Consider the following 20,743-nt stretch of genomic DNA (forward strand, 5'->3'; position numbering starts at 1 on the left):
TCATCTGCACAACATATGTTGTATTAGCTAAAATATTTGTATGATTGAAATTTGGAGAGTGTTAAATGCTTATTTCGTTTTTTTTTTTTGAACGTTTTGTTTTTCACAATCTTGAACAAAAGAAATGGTCCGACCTTTACCAACTTTATAACAGATCTTGTGTTGGTAAAAATATTGAGATATACCAAGTCTTGAATGGGATCGGATGTTAATTTCGTTTTGTATGAGTTAAAAGGATATTCAAAAATTTCAGCCTTTGTGGCGGAGGTACCAGAAGGAGTGGACAGGTTTTTTGTTAGTGGAAATATAAATGGATGTGTGAAATATAAAGAGAATCTGATGCATACTTCGGATTTTATAAACGTTTTTGTTATTCAAAACTTTGACCCTTTGTTGGGAAGGTACAGAAGAAATGGTCGGATCTCCACCGTTTTTATAACAGATCCTGTGTTGATAGAAATATTCGTATGTGCCAAGTCTAAATGGAATCGGATATTCAATTCGCCTTTCACTCAATGGATAATCAATTTCGACCAATTTTAGGGGAGGTACCAGAAAGAGTGGACCTATATATTTCATCTTAAAACCAGATCTTGGGTTTATAAAAATATTGGGAGGCACTTGATGGAGTGGACCGATATTATGCATTTATGCATCTGACCTAGAACTGACACAAGTATAAGGATTTGAAAAGTTGGAACAAAATCGGATTATTGCTTCTCTTTCTGTGGAAAAATATATATATGTATATATATTTTTTTGAAAACTTCGACCTTCTGTGTAGAGGCACCAGAAGGAGTGGACCGATGTACTCCGTCTTGACACCAGACATTGGGTTAATAAAATTAGTGGAATGTGTGAAATTTGAAGACAATCGAACTCTTACATCATATTTTATAAGAGTTGTAATTATTCAAAATGTTGACCTTTTGTGTAGGAGGTACTTGATGGAGTGGATCGATATTGTCCATTTTTGCACCTCACCAAACATTGACGCAAATATTAGGATTTGCAAAGTTAGAGCAAAATCGGATTATCGCCTCTCTTTCCGTGCAAATTTTTTTTTTTTAAATATCGGTCTTTTGTGGGGGGGGAGGCACCAGAACGAGTGGAGCAATATTACCTACCTCCGAACTCGATCTAAATTTGAAAAAAATATTACGATGTACCAAGTTTGGACCAAATCGGATACTGCCCTCCAGAGTTATCGTGCGCACCTGCCAGACAGACGGACGGACATCATTAGATCGACTCGAAATGTCCTGAATCGGATTTGGTTCAAAGAGACCTAGAGTCTAAAACCGTATTTCGACTAGGCACGTTTTGACCGTATCAAATGATAGCCATATGGCTGAGGATATAACAAGTAAAGAGCAGTAAGTTCAAAAAATAATTCTCTTAACAATTCTTTTAAAATCTTAAGAATGCAGAATATACGAAGTTACCATTATATTGGGATCCATATTAAAAACTGGATGTGTATAGACAATTTTAGTCGTAGGCATTAAATTCAAATATAAATTAAATTCAAATATATATAATAATGTCGCTAAAATCATCAAAATACTGAATATAGGGAGGTACTGATATAGGTGGGCTATGCGAAAACCTGGACCAGCATAGAAAATTGTCTGTCACAGGCTATAGTACCCATTACTTAGTGCAAATACAAAATTTGAAACCATTCCGGTGAATAATGTCACTGAAATCAGTTAAATGCCGAACACAGGCAGGTACTGTAATTGGCGGGCTATGCGAAGGCGTGGACCTGCATAGACAATTTTATGTCACTGTTGTACCAATTACTAATTTTTATGAAAAAGTCTTTTCAATTTTGGCTGATATCACATGTAGGGTGAGAAATAATAGTAAAAACGGGTGAAGATGTACATCGAAGATAAATAAAAATCTGAACCGATCTCGATACCATTTGGCAGAGCTATTTTCAAGCAGTATCTGATGCTCGGTAGTATATATAATTGTTGTGGACTGCATATTATGCATGTGAGGGACTTTAACAAAAAATCGGATGAAAAATATTTATTGGAGTTATAACTAAATCTGAAACGATATTCACCAAATTTGATACTTGCTTCTAGACTGAGTTCCGTCGGATGTTCTAAAATTCATGTCATTTGGACTGATATAACGATTTGGTGCGCAATAAACCTGATATTGGATAAAAATATACATGATACCTAAATCCTTATCTGATCCGATCTCGTTTAAATTTGACAGAGATATTTCTGGGCTACATCTAATATCTGGTACCAAATATTATTTTTGTGGAGTGTATATTACACATGTAAGGGACCTAAACCCCAAATGAATGAAACAAATATATGGGACCTATATCTGATCCGATTTTCACCAAATTTGATCTACTTGCTTCTAGACTGAGTTCTGTCGGATGTGCCGAAATTAAGGTCATTTTGACTTATATTAGTCATTTGGTGCACAATTAAACCGAAATCGGTTGTAGATATATATATGGGAGCTACATTTAAATTTGAACCGATCCTCACCACTTTCAATTGTATCCTCGGGCCAAAAAAAAAAAATTGTTTGAAAAATTCGTTCATCTCAATCGGATATTAAATTCGACCTGCATTTTGTTCCCAAAAATTCATGGACAGACGAACTGTCATGCATAAATCGACTCAGATATGAAGATCCTCAAAAGTAACTATGTGTTTATCTCGCTTCCTTCTCCATGTTACAAACAAATGCAAAAAAAACATAATAACCTTACTACTATCTGGTGTAGGGTATACAAATTTGGAAGAGGTGGGAAATGATTCCTTCCATTTAGATAACTTGCGACGCAAACTTTCAAAACGCCATAGACGTTTCTTCTATTTTTAGGTCTTTTTGAAAGTTTTCATTTTGTCTCCCAGAGTTATGAATTTAAAATGTATTTACATTAATTCTTAGTTGTATGACAATCCTCTGCCTTGCCTTTAAAATATCATAAATTTAGGATTTTAAAATATTTCTAATTAAACTTTTTTCGATTTTTTTATCAACCAATAATTTTAAACACAAATTTATTGTCATTTCTTCTTTTTCTTTTCTTTTGATTTTCCGTTACAGATGTGACAGCAGCCCTACGCGATGTACGCGTACAAATACCACACGCTGTGCGTCGGGGCGAGAGGGCCATACTCAAATGCCTTTATGATTTGGAAGGCGATAGCCTATATTCGGTTAAATGGTACAAAGGACGGCGGGAATTTTATAGTTTTACACCAAAGGAGACACCCGCAATGAAAGTTTTTCAATTTACTGGTGCTGGAATTAAAGTTGATGTAAGTACCGCAAGGAAAAGTCAAGTCAAAGCTAAAGCAAACGCCAACGCCACAGCCGCGATGCTGAAACCGCTAAAAGAAAATTTTCCAACTAGAAATGCGTACATACATATAATCGAAAAAAGCAAATATTCCAAGGGCTAGAGAGATAGAGTGTTAGTGCCTTAAAAGCGTAAACTTTGCACATAAAAGTGGCAAGAAAAAAAAAACGAAAACTTTTTCTCAAGCATTTTAAAGTTCTTGTTGTTTTTATCTCTTTGTGTGTCTGTCGCTGGAATCTATTGGCGGAACATTGCAAAGCACAATTTTTACAACGACAACGAAATTTTTGTCACATTTCTGTTTTTTTTTTTTTCGTTGCTTCTGTTTTGGTTTTTCATGGCGAAAACTGGCATTCACTGGCTAAAACTTCCTATGAACATTTAGCACCCTTTAAAATTTCATTGTTTTCGGTATCATCATCAGAGCAAAAAGCCGGAACACAAATGAATTGAAGTGTCTAAAGAGCTGAAGACAACAAACGAAAAGAGAAAAAACAAAAGGAATTTCCATATTCCATAGTCAAATTTTGCCACAAGTTTTTGTCATGGTTTTCCATCTGTGTATGTGTGTGTGTTAGGCATTCAAATGAAATGAAATGCTGCTCCGCAATTCTGGTGGTTGGTGATGACATGCCCGAAGAACCCATGGCCCAGGGGGAGAGGGTGGGGCAGGCGAATGGTAGAGTTGTCACCTAAATTTCACTGCAAATGGAGCTTAGAATTATTTAACTTTATGTGGTCTTTTGTGCGGTCTTTCTCTACGGTTATTTGCCTTTTTTTTTTTGGAGGGCCAAGTGGCACTTGTCACTTGAAATCCAACAATCCACCACCCCTTTGCTGTCGCTAACATGTCGGCCCCAAAAACAAGCAATTTTGACTTTTTATTACTTCAATTTGATTGTTGAGAGTTCTTTTGGAACTTTTTTGTAATTGATAACTTTTTTATTTGTTTGTGCATTGAAATCTATGAATTTTAATGGTATTCATATTTTCCGTTTTTTGGCGTTTTATTGCAGTGTTTTACGAAATCAAAATGGCTTGATGTAAATTAATTGATTTTCTATTTGCTGAAATAGAATGTTTTAAAAATATTAGAGGCAAGCATTTGAGTTAAAATGATATATTTTGAAAATCAAATTATTGGAAAAATTCTGAATGATTTTTGGCCTAAACGTTTATGATCAAGTAGGAAATTTGGCTAAGGATCGGTATGGTTAACAAGTAACATTTTCAGAAAAAGTTTTAACTGCCCTCTAAACTAAACGGTTGAGCTTGTTTTGTGACCTGTTTCAACTTAAAAATTTCGATTCTATTCATTCAAACAGTGCTGTAACTCGGCTGTGTCTTTTTGTGCAGGATAAAAAACCAAATACTTAAAATTAATAATATTGATAAGAGTGGAACATGCCCTCTGTATATAAGTTACTTTGCGATATAAGCTGTCAAAACGCCGATACACTTGTCTTCTATTACAGATATATTTTATACTTTCTGTAAAAATTGGCCGAATAACCCATTAAAAGTTAATGACTATTGGGGTCTATTAAATTGGATATTAATTAAGTATTTCATGGTACTTATTTTTTACTTTATTGCTTTCGTGTGGCTATTTAGCTCATTAAGTTTATTTTTATACGTCTTTGTGAATTGCATTGAAGCTCTTACCTGCGCCAAGGATTACTTTTGGAGCCCAGACCTCCACCAAGGACCGTAGTTTTTTTTCGGCCCCATTTACGGGTATGTACAGTAACCTTCCCTGTTTTTACCTAATGTCGTGTTGTGAATGTTTTCTTTCATGATTTTAAACATCATCTAGGCTTGAAGAAAATGACAAAGGTCCACTATCTGCCTCTATCAGTCACTTAGGATCTTTCGAACATAGTGTTTCCATTTTGACAAAATCTTAAGTTTTGAAAGAATAGACTTACCAAGGATCGCCATTGTAAAGTTGGAACTAATGTGGATGGCAATTGTGGCAGAAAGCTTCAAACTAACGAAAATAGGGAGGTACCGTTTACTGGGGCTATACATAAACATGGACCCTATAGCCCATTGTCAAGCACCAGATTAAATAATGTGGACTATATCGTGATTTCAACGGAAATAGAGACGGACACCAATAAACCGACTTAAAATGTTACGCTGATTAAATATATATACACCTATTGGAGTCTCCGACGATTACTTCGAGGTGAGACATTGAATATACCCTCTATTGTGTGGTGGAGGACATAATAAAGGTCATAAAAAAGGACACAAATAAAACTTAAAAAAAAAAACAAGTAAAAAAGCAGTAAGTTCGGCCGGGCCGAACTTTGAATACCCTCCACCATTTGGAACAAATTAGAAAATTTTCAAAAAAATAAAATCCATTAAAAATTCTGTTAAAATCTTTAAAATACCTAATATCGGAAGGTGCCGATATATGGGGGGGATATACGATATTGTGGACCTATAAAGACAAATCTATGTCTGGGTGTAAAGTACTCACAAGGAACTACTTGTGTGGATTTTAAGACAATTCCATTGAAAAATGTGACAAACATTATCAAAATATCGAATACCGGGGGGTTTAGTTATATGGGGGCTATAAGATATCGTGGACTTATATAGATAATTATCTTCCAGGGGATAAAGTACTCACAAAGAACTCCTTGTCTGGATTTTCAGACAAGACTATTGGAAATGTGGCTAAAATCAATATACCGAATATCGGGTACCGTTGCATATGGGTTTATACGATTTTGTGGACCTATATAGACAATTCCCTTTTAGGGGATAAAGTGCTCCGAAAGAACTCTTTGTGTAGAGTTTCAGAAAATTCCGTTGAAAAAATGCGGCTAAAATCATCAAAATACCGAAAATCGGGGGTTACCCTTATATGGGGCTATACAATATCGTGAACCCATATAGACAATTCTCTTTTAGGAGGTAAAGTACTCACAAAAACTCCTTGTGAGGATTTTCAGACAGTTCCATTGAAAAATGTATCTAAAATCGTCAAAATACCGAATATCGGGGGTGCATTTATATGGGGGATATACGATATCGTAGACCTATACAGACAATTCTCTTTCAGGGGGTAAAGTACTCAGAAGGGACTCCTTGTGTCCGATTTCAGACAATACCATCAAAAAATGTGGCTAAAATCATCAAAATACCGAAATACGACATCGTGGACCGATATAGCCCATCTTTGAACTTGACCTGCCTGCAGACAAAGACAGATATGTGCAAAATTTTCTTTCTATCTTAATTCGTATTTACTGTAGCGTGATTACGGACAGACGGACGGACATGGCTAAATCGAATCGAATTTTACGCTGATCAAGAATATATATACTTTGTGGGGTCTAAAATGATTATTTCGATGAGTTACAAACGGAATGACGAACTCCATACTATGTATGGTGGAGTGTAAAAAAATTACGTCACATGTAACCTCCATTATGAAGAATTTTAAATTCTGTTGAAATCGGCTGTCCTACTACATAATTGTTAGGCATAGATCAATGTGGTTGTTGTGGTTTAAAGGTAGCTAGACTTTATTTTTTTCGTCTTCGTCTAATATATTCCCCTATGCCCCTATGTTATGCGATGCAATACTATATGTTGGGGGTATTCTAAGTAAGTATTCTAATTATGATATTAAACCCAAGATGTTAAAATTAGCTTTCAAATCTCGTCGGGCGGGCTAGCCCTTGTTATATGTTGTAATCATTCTTCAGGACGCAATTATTGACCGATCTGCACGAAATTTTGCATGACGCAAAGGTTAGTGTTAGAATACAGGCCTAGTATTTTTTTGGAAATGTTCACATACACAGAGTGATATAAAAATACTACAACAAAGTCAAGCGGCATAATTTTTACATTTTTTTTTTTTAAATTTTAGTGAATGAAAGCAAAGAATGTCGGAAATAGAATCAAATTTTAGAATAGGTGACCTTTGGCACAAATTATGGCCTTCAAATGGCCAACGAAACAGTCACACCGCTGTCCGAATGTTGCTCTGCGGTATTTTGGCGAAGAGCTTGCTTGAGGTGATCGACATTTTGGTATTTTTTAGTGACAACCTTGCTTTCCAAAATACCCCAGGCGCAATAGTCCAACGGATTGGTATCCGAAGATTTTGGTGACCATTGTGTACTGGAAATAAATCGAGGAACCTCATTTGTAACCATTCTTGGGTGACGCGTGCTGAGTGCGATGGTGCTGAGTCCTGTTGGAATGTCCAAGGTCTGCGGCCAAAATGTTCGCATGCCCAAGGCTTTAATACACCCTCCAGAATATTTTCGATATCTGATATTTATTCTGATGACACAGTCGCTTAATACGAGCGAAGAGCGACCATCGGCTGTTATGGCGGCCCACACCATCACCATGACCGGCGCTTGAGTTTTGGTGGCCAACTGAGGGCGACATTTTCAGCTGACCTCTTTGGCAAGTAAACATCCTCATTTCGTTCGTTTTACAAACTGCTGGGCAATGAATGTTTTCTCAGCGGAGAAGACGAAATTCGGCAGTTCACCACTTTCGGCCAAGCGAAAAAACTCTTTAGCTATTTTGAGTCTATTTTCTTTCAATTGCGGTGTAAGTTCTTGCACTTTTTGGAATTTCAATGGCTTTATCGCGAGCTCTTTTTTCAAAATTAACCAAATGGAATATTGCGATATGTTCAGCTCACGAGCCGTTTTTCAGTCACTGCGACGCGGGTTTCGATCAAGTCGCTTCTTTACTTTTCGAACCATTTCAGCTGATGTTGCTGTTTTCTTCCGTCCACTTTTTTCCAGCCAAATTTAAAGAAATCACATTATCACGGTTGAATTCACAAATAACAAATAACTTTTTTCCCGAAAATTCTCACCAAAATGTTTTGTACGCTTGTGAACAATATAATGAGGTGTCACTGAATAATTTTAACAGCTGTCGGACGAGCGGATTAGAAATGACAGCAGTCTGAAGTTGGTTGCAGTTTTTTCATCTCACCCTGTATATTGTTCATCTATTTTCTTATTTTGTCCCCACAGCCGTATTAAGCACTTCTTAAGAAGGATATTCGAAAAAAATATACCAAATACGTCTCAGAAATACCTTTGCCAAATTTTATCAACATACGTTTATGTTTGGATAAAAGGTTATAATTTTCAATACTTTATCTCTCAAAACTTGCATAACATGCCAACGAATCTTTTCAAACTGGATACGTCTAAATATTATTCTCTACCAAAGATTTGATGTGAATATGAAATTTATCCGCCAACTCCTTCAGGTAACTTCGCCACAAAAGTTCAACATTTTTATCAGTATAAGATGAAATGGAGTGCTTCGGAGGGCTTGGACCAATATTTACCAAAAATTATCATATATAGTTAATGAAGTAGTCGATATGGTTCAAATAGGGTCAAGAGTTTGAATAATCATAATGCAAGTCAAAATATACAAATATACATTTGTCGAAAAAAACCGAATGATACTTTGTAACTTGTTAATATTGTAATTTGGCATTAAACCACCTGTAGTTTGACATTTCGGCTATGTTGCGGTTAGTTTAACTCTTCTCAGAAAATGTTCAAAGTAGATCCAGTATTTGCTAAATCCCACAATTATAAAGAATTCAGCTATAATTAAAAAACAGTTTGGTGTAGGTTATTCAAATTAATAGTTTCTGATTGTTTATCTCATCGCAAAAATTAGAGAATATAAATCAGAGGCCAGCTTTGAATCACCGCAACTCCGTAGTGCCTCGGATAATTTCATAAACAAATCATGAATTTTACTACTCAAAATTCTCTAGGCATAACCCAATCAGAATGTCATAGCATATGCCAAATGTTACATTTATAAGGCATAAAATATTTTTATATAAAAGTATCTGAACTCAAACTTGTTTTTTGAATAATGCTGTTAAACTTTTCAAAAAAATAAAAAGAGAAACAATTAAATAAGTTGTAATTTCGGCCGGGCCAAACTTTGAAAACCCTCCACCATTTGGTACAAATTGGCAATTTTCAAAAAAATTAAAACCATTAAAAATTCTGTTCCGTTATATTGGGGCTATACGAAGACGTGGACCCGCACAGACAATCTCCTATCATATGCTGTAGTATCCATTACGAACCTCAAATACCAAATTTGAAACATTTCCGGTAATAATGTTGCTAAAATCATCAAAATATCGGGGGTACCGTAATATGGGGCTATACGAAGACGTGAATCTGCACTGACAATCTCCTGTCATATGCTGTAGTATCTATTACGAAATTCAAATACCAAATTTAAAATAGTTCCAGTAAATAATGTCGCTAAAATCATCAAAGTACCAATATCGGGAGAAACCGTTATATGGGGCCTATACGAAGATGTAGACCTGCATTCAAAAATTGTTGTCATGCGCTGTATTACTTATTACGAACTTCAAATACGAAATTTGAAATAATTCTGGTGAATAATGTCGATAAAATCATGAAATACAGAATATCGGGAGGTACCGTTATATGATGGCTATACGAAAACGTGAACCGACATGGTCCATTTACGAACTTACCCTACCTACTGGTAAACTACACATGTAGACAAAATTTTAGCCTTATATACCAATTCGTTCGAAAGATATATTATAACGGACATCCCTAGAATGTCCTAGAATTTTACGCTGATCCAGAATATTTCGAGGAGTTTCAAACGGAATGATAACGATAATATACCCTCCATAGAATGCTGGAGGGTATAAAAAATGATTGAACCTAAATGCGATTTAACAGGTCGCATTTATTGTTTGATAGAGATTAAATTTTCCTCAAATCATTTTCTTAGACTTTCGAGGACCCCGAAATTGGTGAGAGGCGGTAAACTTTAGGCATGGCTCCCATGTCTATCTTTATCCGATTTAAGTTTTATTGTGCGTCATATGCGTAATATTCGTAAAATTGATTGAATTTTTTTAAATTCGACCGAAAAAATCAAAAAATCATCAGATGAGGCTATAGCTCCCATATACAGGGTGAGATAAAAAAACTGGAACAAAGTCAAATGTCATATTTTTATATTTTTTAATTTTATTGAATGAGAGCTAAAAATATCGGAAAAAGCATCACATTTCAGAATAAGTTTACCTTTGGCACAAATTATGGCCTTCAAACTGCCAAAGATTCCATCACACTCTGCCCGAATGCTGCTCTGTGGTATTTTGGCCCATTCCAGGCGAAGCGCTTGCTTGAGGTGACCGACTCTTTGGTATTTTTTGCGGCCAACTTTGCTTTTCAAAATACTCCGGACACAATTGTCCAACGGATTGGTATCCGGAGATTTTGGTGGTCCTTTCGCGCTGGAAATAAAGAGAGGAACCATCCATCAACTTTTAATTTCATCGTATGGCAAGCGCTTCCCTTCACTTTTACTTTTATCTAACAATTGGAGTGATATAAAAACTACTTGATTTTAAATAAAATATCTTACCTCAGTCCATAATAAATTCATGTTTTTTTAAATACCTTGGCAAAAAAATCTCCTGCAAACCGTTTTTATAGTTTCTACAGTTTTCGATTGAATTTCAAATTCTTATAAAAATTGAAACACTTTTTATTTTTCAACAGCCCATTGCAATTCATTTCTCAGATATTGAAAGTAAAAACATTTTTTAATAATAATATTATCTACTTATAAAAAATAATTCATTCATGGGCAGATTTCTTTCATACTTCAGTAGATAAATTTCCAAAACATACTTTCAAGTTCTTATGAGCTTACATCGACACTAAAATTCATTTTGGCAATAAAATGTTTATTTTCACTTGAATTTGTATTTTATTGAACTCCGCTCCCCATACAATGTCTTATTTCGGGTCTATAATTTGTGGTTTTCCCAGATATTGCAGTTTGCATTGGTTTGTTATTATTATGCAAACATTTTTAAATGTATGTATGTATATATTTTGCAATCGTGTGTGTGGGTGTATAGAAATTTTTGTATTTTTTACCTAGCCAAGACCCTACCGTTTCTGTTACAAATTCCATAAACTTTCCCATTCGAATGCATTGGATTGTAAATTTTGAAATTTTATTTTATTTAGCCTCATCCTATTTGTGTTTGGTGTTTTTTATTGTTGCTACTTCAGTCGGATACCAGATTTTTGTGAGGTGTTTTTGAAAATAGTTTATTGTTGTAGTTTTTTTTTCTGTGTGCGGGTTACAGTTGCTATTCTTGTATGCTTGAATTGATTTCAAACCTATAAACTTTAGGTCACCTAACAATAAATAGTATATTGGCCACAAAAAGAAATTTGTTGCAGCTGGCACTGCAACAATCGTACAGGGTGGGGCATTTGGAGAGTGATAAAATAATTCGCTGTAAAAATAATGAATGAAAAAATTATAAACAAGTGAAAAAGCTGTAAGTTCGGCCGGGACGAACTTTGAATACCCTCCACCGTTTGGAGCATATTTGTCAGTAAACAATAAAAAATAATAATAAAATCCGTTAAAATTCTGTTCAAATCTTAAAAGTACCTAATGTAGCCGTTATATTAGGGTTTATACGACGACATGGACCTGCATAGGTAACTTCTGTCATAAGACATTACAATATTCAAAATCCAAACTTAAAAATATAAGTGATTAATGTAACTAAAATCATCAAAAATACCGAATATCAGGAGGTACCATTATATGGGCACTCTATGAAGACATGGACCTGCACAGACAATTTTCTCTCATAGACTGTAGCATCCATTACGAACTTCAAACACCAAATTTGAAACAATGCCGGTGAATAATGTCGCAAAATCATTAAAATACCGAATATCGGGAGGTACCGTTATATAGGGCCTATACGAAGACGTGGACCTGCACATACCATTTTCTGGCATAGGCTGTAGTATCCATTACAAATTTCGAATACCAAATTTGAAATAATTCCGGTGAAAAATAAGTCTGATATCATCGAATAACGAATATCGGGAGGTACCGTTATATGGGGGCTATACGAAGACGTGGACCTGCACAGACAATCTCCTGTCATAAGCTTTAGCATCCATTACGAACTTCAAACACCAAATTTGAAAGAATTCCGGTGAATAATGTCGCTAAAATCAACAAAGTACTGAATATCGGGAGGTACCGTCATGTGGGGGCTATACGAAGACGTGGACCTGCACAATAGTTTTCTGTCATTGGAGTATCCATTTCGAATTTTAAATACCAAATTTGAAACAATTCCAGTGAATAATGTCGCTAAACTCAACAAAGTACCGAATATCGGGAGGTACCGTTATATGGGGGCTATACGAAGACGTAGACCTGCACAGGCAATCTCAAGTCATAGGCTGCAGCATCCATTACGAACTTCAAATACAAATTTGAAACCATTCCGGTAAATAATGTCGCTATCAAAATACCGAATATCAGGAGCTACCCTTGTGTGGGGGGCTACACGAAGACGTTGACCTGCACAGACAATTTCCGCCTTTGGCTGTAGTATTCATTACAAACATTAAATACCAAATTTTAAAAAATTCCTGTTAAAAATGTCACTAAAATCATCAAAATACCGAATATCAGGAGATTCCGTTATATGGGGGCTATGGGAAGGCGTGGACCTGCACAGACAATCACTTGTCATAGGATGAAGCATCTATTACGAGCTTCAAATACCAAATTTGAAACGATTCCGGTAAATAATGTCGCTAAAATCATCAAAATACCGAATATCGGGAGGTTCCGTATATGGGGGCTATAGGAAGACGTGGACCTGCATAGAAATTTTTCTGACATAGGCTGTAATATCCATTTCGAATTTCAAATACCAAATTTGAAACAATTCCGGTAAATAATGTCGCTAAAATCATCAAAATACCGAATATCGGTAGGTAACGTTATAGGGGGGCTATACGAAGACGTGAATCTGCACATACAATTTTCTGTCATAGGCTGAAGTATCCATTTCGAATTCAAATATTAAATTTAAAACAATTCCGGTGAATAATGTCGCTAAATCATGGAAGTACCGAATATCGGGAGGTACTGTTATATGGGGGCTATACCAAAACGTGGACCGACATGGCCTATTACCAAAAGTCCGCAGACATAGTATATATTTGAGTAAAATTGTATCAACCTACTTAATTTCGTTTGGAAGCTAGAGTGATTTCCATAGACTGATAGACTGACGGACATCGCTAAATGGACATAGAATGTTCATGTTGATCAAGATATATATACTTTGTTGGGTCTAAAATGTGGTATTTCGTGGTGTTACAAACGGAATGGCAAAACTTAATATATCCTCCATACTATGGTGGAGGATATAAAATAATAAAAACAATATAGTCATCAATTTTATATTAATTTTCCAATTCTAAAACCGAACTCATAAGAATTTCATTCATACTCCACTTTGTCACCTTTAAGTAAACACCTTCCAAAATATATGTCTTTCTATGACACAATGTTACAGTTAAAAATTAAATTCTCCTGGATTAGCAATTTAACACACCACAATTCTCCATAAAATAGTATCGGCTAAGCTCTATAGTCTCTTTATGATAGCAAACAAGTATAATATTTATAACATTTGAAAATACGTAAAAACAGCATAAGAATAATATTTATTACATTTGAAAATATATAGCAAAAAAATGTCAATATTAATAATATCTATATATAAATTTTTAAACATAAAAATTAATGTATGCAATGACATTTTCAAAAAAATAATAGAAATATGACAATAATCCATGACTGCAGGTGGCTGAAATATTTTTGTGGGTGATTGACGATTTAGCAAATTGAAATAATTTATTCAAATATTTGAACAAAAGATAATCAAATAAGTATGTGAGTCATTTGTCTTAAAACGAGAACATATATTTTAGTTGTGATTGATGATATGTAAAATAATTAAATTTAAAAAGACAAAAATGAATGTATGTATGATTAAGGGAACGGGAGGTGGGTTCTAAATGATTCATTGTCAATGGCTGATCAGATAGGACAGGATTTTTAGGTATTAGACATATCGGCAAAACTATTAAAAACGAGTAAAGAGAGGTCAAAAGTCGGGCGGGGCCGACTATATGATACCCCACACCACTATGTATACTTAGTAGAGCTCTCTAAAAAAAAAAATATTATATTTAGAATTTATATGAAGTAGATCATACCAAATATGAAGCTTATTTGAATGCTTATCATGGCTTTAAATCAGTTATAATTGGCTTTGAAAAGGAAATAATTCTGATTTTCACCAATGTATTTCACATGTGTTTACTACAAAAATGTCAAAAATAACTGACATTAAGGGCCAGTCGTAAAATTTATAGCATTTTCTGATAGAAGGATTACTTTTGCGTCACCTTGTATTAAAAATATAAAATTTGATGTCGATAAAATTTGACAGAGGTAATTCTAAGCTCTAAGAAATATGTGATACAAAATATCATTATTGTAGATTTCATATTACGAATGTTAGAGATTTAAACACCCAATTGGATGAAGCACACAACCATATTTGCACCGACTTCCGTAAACTTGATTTACTTGCTTGTAGACTAAATGTGGTCGAATGTGCAAAATCCAGGTCATTTAAACTGATATTGGACATTTGGTGGCGAGATAAAAAAATTGTAACAAAGCCAAACGTCATATTTTATTTTCTTAAATTTTATTTAATGAAAGCAAAAAATGTCGGAAATAGCATGAAATTTTAGAATAAGTTTATATTTGTTCATATTGCTCACCTTTGGCACGAATTAGTTGCTTTGCGGTATTTTGTACCACTCCCGGCGAAGCGCTTGCTTAATGTGATTTACACTTTTTCACACCGCAACAGAAAGAAAATAGACTCAAAAGAGCTAAAGAGTTGTTTCGCTTGCCGAAAGTTGTGAACTGCCGAATTTGGTTTCCTCCGATGAGAAAACATTCGTTGTCCAGCAGTTTGTAAAAAAAAAAAAAATGATCGAGTTTACCTGCCAAAGAGGTTAGCCACCAGAACTCAAGCGCCGGCCATGGTGTGGGCCGCCATAACCGCCGATGATTGCTTTCCACTCTTATTAATCGACCGTGGCATTAGAATAAATGCCGAATATTATCGCGAAATATTCTGGAGGTCGTCTTAAAGCCTTGGGCACGCAAAGATTTTGGCCACAGAACGTGGACATTTCAACAGGACTCAGCACCATCACACTCAGCACGCGCCACCCCAGAATGGTTACAAAATGAGATTTCTCGCTTCATTTCCAGTGCGCCGTTGGACTATTGTGTCTGGAGTATTTTGGACAGGTTGGCATTAAAAAATACCAAAGTGTCGATCACCTCAAGCAAGCGCTTCGCCGGGAATGGGCCAATGGGCCACAGAGCAGCGTGTGACGTTTTCATTGGCCGTTTGAAGGCCATAATTCGTGAAAAAACATGACCAATTCGAACAAATCTTAACTTTTCTAAAATTTGATGATATTTCTGACATTTTTTGCTTTCATTCAATGAAATTAAAATAAAAATGTAAAAATTATGGCATTTGACTTTGTTGCAGTTTTTTTTATCTCACCCCGCATAATACACATTTCCGAAACCGCTACACATGTTCAGGCTACGCTTGAACAGTGGCCCAATTCAAAATTTTGAATATGTAGCACATCTGTTCGCCCAATAAAAATTGTAAAAAAAATAGTACTAAGTACTTTTCGTGCATATGTAGTACCCATTTTCAAAACCTCCTCTTTATCACAACCTACCACCATAGGGATCCCAATATTACATTTCAGTTTTCCAGCTTCACCTGTTTACCCTATATTTAAAAAAATATAAAATAGTAAAAAACATTAAGTTCGGCCAGGCCAAACTTTTAATACCCTCCATCTTAGGGTAAAAAAAAAAAAAAAAAACATTGGAAGCAATGTGTCAAAACCATTAAAATGCCGAATATCGGCAGGTACCGTTATATGGGGCTACACCAAAACATGGACCTATAATTACAATGTTTCGCTACACGACTAGGACCCATTATGACCCACAAATACCAATTTTTAGACAAAGCAGTGAAAAAATGTGACAAAAACCATTAAAATACCGAATATCGGGCGGTACCGTTATATGGGGGCTATACCAAAGCGTGGACCTATACATGTAAAGTTTCGCCCCCGCAGCTATAATCCATTATGACTAAAAAATACCAATTTTTAAACAAATCCATGAAAAAATGTGGCAGAAATTATCAAAATACCGAATATCGGGAGGTACCGTTATATGGGGACTATACCAAAGCGTGGACCTATACATACAATGTTTTGCCGCACGAACTGGGACCATTATGACCTACAAATACCAATTTTTAGACAAATCCATGAAAAAATGTGGCAAAAATCATCAAAATACCGAATATTCGGATGTACCGTTATATGGGGACTATACCAAAACGTGGACCGATATATTTCATTTTCAATACCAACCATCCTAGACACAATACAAATTATTCTGCTAAATTTTGACGCTCTACGTCAAATAATGTTGGTTGTATCGTGATTTCAACAGACAGACAGACGGACATCGTTAAACTGTTTTAGATTTTTATGGGGTCTACGACGAATATTTAAGGATGTTACAAACGGAATGACAAAGTTAATATACCCTCCTTCCAAGGTGGAGGGTATAATTATAATTTGATAATTATATTGAAATGGGTACAGATTTGGATATAGCTCCTATATACATTTTCGGCCGATTTCACGTATTTGGTGCACCAAGCACGCTATGAATCTCTAATTTCAATGAAATTTGGAATGTATAACGAAATTTAAAACGAATATGCATTTGTCCAATTATATTGAAATCGTTCAGATTGAGATATTATTTTATTAGAATCATTGTCCTACAACGACTTTGCAATGGTATTGCAAAGGAACTACACAACAAATTAATTGAGGATACGATGATTATGGGGAATTATGTTGCTACCTTGAATTCTTTAATTGCAACAGACATTCCACTCAACTTTAAAGGATTGCAGTTTTCTGCGCGCTTGCCAGTTGCTATGTAAATAATAAATCCGAAGGACAAACTATGTAATTAATAAATCTGAGGGACTAAATCCGTGTATGCGGACTAAATTTGACATGTTCCTGTTTTTCTCATGGTCAGCGGTTCATGTCATAGTTACCGCGTTGGTAGACCGAGCTATTTGTTCATTTGCGCACTAAAGTATTACAATATTTTTTTTACCCTCCACCATAGTAGAAGGGTATATTAAGTTTGTATTTCCGTTGTAGCACCTCGAAATATACATTTCAGACCCCACTTTAGCTTGCGAACGAAATGAATAGGTTGATAAAATTTTACTCAAATGTATATCATGCCTGCAGGATTTTTAGTATTGAAAATGAGCCATATAGGTCCACATATTGGTATAGGCCCCATATAATGGTACCTCCTTTTACAGTATTTTGGTGATTTAAGTGACATTATTTACATGAGTTATTTCAAAACTGGTATTTAAAATTCGTAATAGATTTTACGGCTTAAGACAGAAAATAGGCTATGTAGGTCCACGCCTTCCTATAGCCCCCATGTAAGTGTACCCCGATGTTCTTTATTTTGGTGATTTACGCGACATTATTCACCGGAAAGGTTTCAAATTTGGTATTTTAAGTTCGTAATGGATACTACAACCTATGAGAAAAATTGTCTGTGCAGGTTCACGCCATCGGATAGCCACAATATAACGGCACCTCCCTATATTCGGTATTTGATGATTTTAGCGACATTATTCACCTGTATTGTTTCATATTTGGGTATTTGAAGTTCGTAATGGATACTACAGCATAAGACTGAAAATTGTATGTGCAGGTTCACGTCTTCGTATAGCTCCCATATAACGGTAACTCCCGATATTTGGCATTTTGATTAAATTAGCGACATTATTTACTGAGTATTTTTTTTTTTTTAATTTCGAATTTGAATATTGTAATGGCTAATGAGGGAAGTTGCCTATGCAGATCCACGTCGTCGTATAGACCCTAATATAACGGCTACATTCGGTATTTTTAAGATTTTAACCAAATTTTAAATGGATTTTTAATTTTTTTGAAAATTGTCCAATCTGTTACAAATGGTAGAGGGTATTCAAAGTTCGGTCCGGCATTTTACTTTTTTTTTAATTTTCCAATTTGTTTTAATTTGTTTTTTAAACCGATAAATTTTCGTTTTTAAAATTTGTAATGCATATAAAATGGAACGTGTTAGCGTAGCGCACCGGGTTCACCCAGTATTATATGTATATTGTATGACCATTCACAATAATGTTAAATCCCAGCATCTTTGGCGACCAAAACGCATCAAACTATTTTTTTTTTTTTTTTTTTTTGAGCCAAACATTATCTTCATATCTAAACACAATTTTTCGAAAAAGGTTCGAACTAACCTATAGAAGCTATATCTTATCGATTTCCACTGAACCTGACTGAGGCAAATTTATGTTACATGTGACTTCTCGAATAAAGTATCGTTGCTATGGTCTTTCAGAATAGTTAAATATAAAATCGAATGATGCTACTTTATTTGATTTTCACCAAATTTGATGTACTTGCTTCCAGACTGAATTCGGTCGAATGAACCCAAATTCGGGACTTTTGGACTGATATTGGCCAGTTGGAGCAGAATTAACTCGAAATCGGTTGTAGATTTGTTTGGGAGCTATATCTAAAACTGATCCGATTATCATCAATTTCAATAGGGTTCGTCCTTGTTTCCATCTCAGTCGGATAATAAATGCGACATGTATTTTGTGCACAAAATACATGGACGGGCTGACATGCGTAAATCGACTCAGAAAGTGATTTTATGAATATTCGCAAAAGTAACTATGGGTCAATCTCGCTTCCTTCACCATTTTACAAAAAAAAAATGCACAAAGACCCCTTTGTGGGGTAGGGTATAAAAATTACACTATTTTTGAAGTTAAGTACTATTTATCCTGCACTCATTCCAGTTTTCCTCATTCCGCTGGTCCTATACAAATTATTAAATTTTTAGTACAATTTTATTACTTTTGGTATCCTTTTGGTACGACTTTCATAAAGCCCAGCCTACACACCAATGCTGACCCTTGAACAATATTTCAAGATTTTAGATTCTGCCGCTTCGTCTAGGCGTTGATTGTCAATCAGTCGTTAATTTCATAAAAATGTCTTATTAGTCACCAAATTTCAATTTAAAAAAATATATATTTTCACTATTCGAGCATGAAAGCTTTTACAAATATATTCCTTGAGGTTTTTATAGAAATTCATTCATTCTCCCATTTGTCCATTTGTCCAAAAACACGAAAGTAAATTTCTTCCACAGTCCTTGGAAATCTATTTGTACTTAAAATACCCAAAAATTTATTACCAAATATTTTTTTATTTAAATGCAAGTGCTACAACAACATTGACATCTCTATTTTTTCTCCGTTTTTTTTTTCAACACCAACACGACTGAAATATATAGGTTTCAGGTGCTAACACGAACTTTGTTCGCAAAACTATTTATTTTTGTTTGCATTTTGTTTTTGGGTTTTTTTTTATTTGTATGCATTTTTCAAAAGGTTCGAAACAAAATGAAAATATTCACTAAAAAATACATTCAACTCGTATATAACACACAAATAGCAACTCACAAAAACACACCCATACACAAATTGCAAGAAATAAAGAAACAAAACAAAAGCGAGGTACTCGTAAAGCGGAAGCAAACAAAAATTACATGAAAAATGTGCGAAAGCAGAGCAGAGCTTCTACTGCTGTTGTTGCTATAAGGTTAAATAAATATGCTTGGAAATTTCAAATAATGCACTGTGGAGGATAAAATTTGGAAAAAAATGTAACAGAACTTAAACTTTTAAAATTAAATTAATTTAAAATTTCTAATTTGTACAAGTTCTTTGGAGGAATTTTAAAATTGGAATATAAGTTATACTTTGGATTAATAATCAACTAAAAATATACTTTTTATTCAAAACCTTTTTATGAATCAAAAAAACCCAAAAAATAATAATAATAATGAAAAAAAAAAAAACAAGTAAAAAAGAAGTAAGTTCCGCCGGGCCGAACTTTGAGTACCCTTCACCATTGGACGAATTAGAAAATTTCAAAAAAATAAATCCATTGAAAATTCTGTTAAAATCTTTAAAATACCTAATATCGGAAGGTGCCGATATATGGGGGGATATATGATATAGTGGACCTATATAGACAATTCTATGTCGGGGGGTAAAGTACTCACAAGAAACACCTTGTGTGGATTTTCAGATAATACCATTGGGAAATGTGGCTAAAATCATCAAAACACGGAATATCGGGGGTACCTTCATATGCGGGATATACGATATCGTTAACCTATAAACAGAACTATCTTTCACAAAGAACT

At 34.7% G+C, this 20,743-nt stretch overlaps 1 protein-coding gene across 1 annotated transcript in view; it reads left to right on the plus strand.

The window, feature by feature from the left end:
* Positions 1 to 1,347: 1,347 nt before the first annotated feature.
* The window catches only part of LOC101895856 (uncharacterized), a 90,699-nt gene continuing 71,303 nt past the window's right edge, over positions 1,348 to 20,743 (plus strand). The window contains exons 1-2 of the mRNA XM_059130235.1: positions 1,348 to 1,366; positions 3,094 to 3,302. Coding sequence (XP_058986218.1) covers positions 1,348 to 1,366; positions 3,094 to 3,302 — 228 coding nt within the window. The remainder of the gene's footprint in view (positions 1,367 to 3,093; positions 3,303 to 20,743) is intronic.

The sequence above is a fragment of the Musca domestica genome, unplaced genomic scaffold (assembly GCF_030504385.1).
Source record: "Musca domestica strain aabys unplaced genomic scaffold, Musca_domestica.polishedcontigs.V.1.1 7, whole genome shotgun sequence".
NCBI classification, from domain to species: domain Eukaryota; kingdom Metazoa; phylum Arthropoda; class Insecta; order Diptera; family Muscidae; genus Musca; species Musca domestica.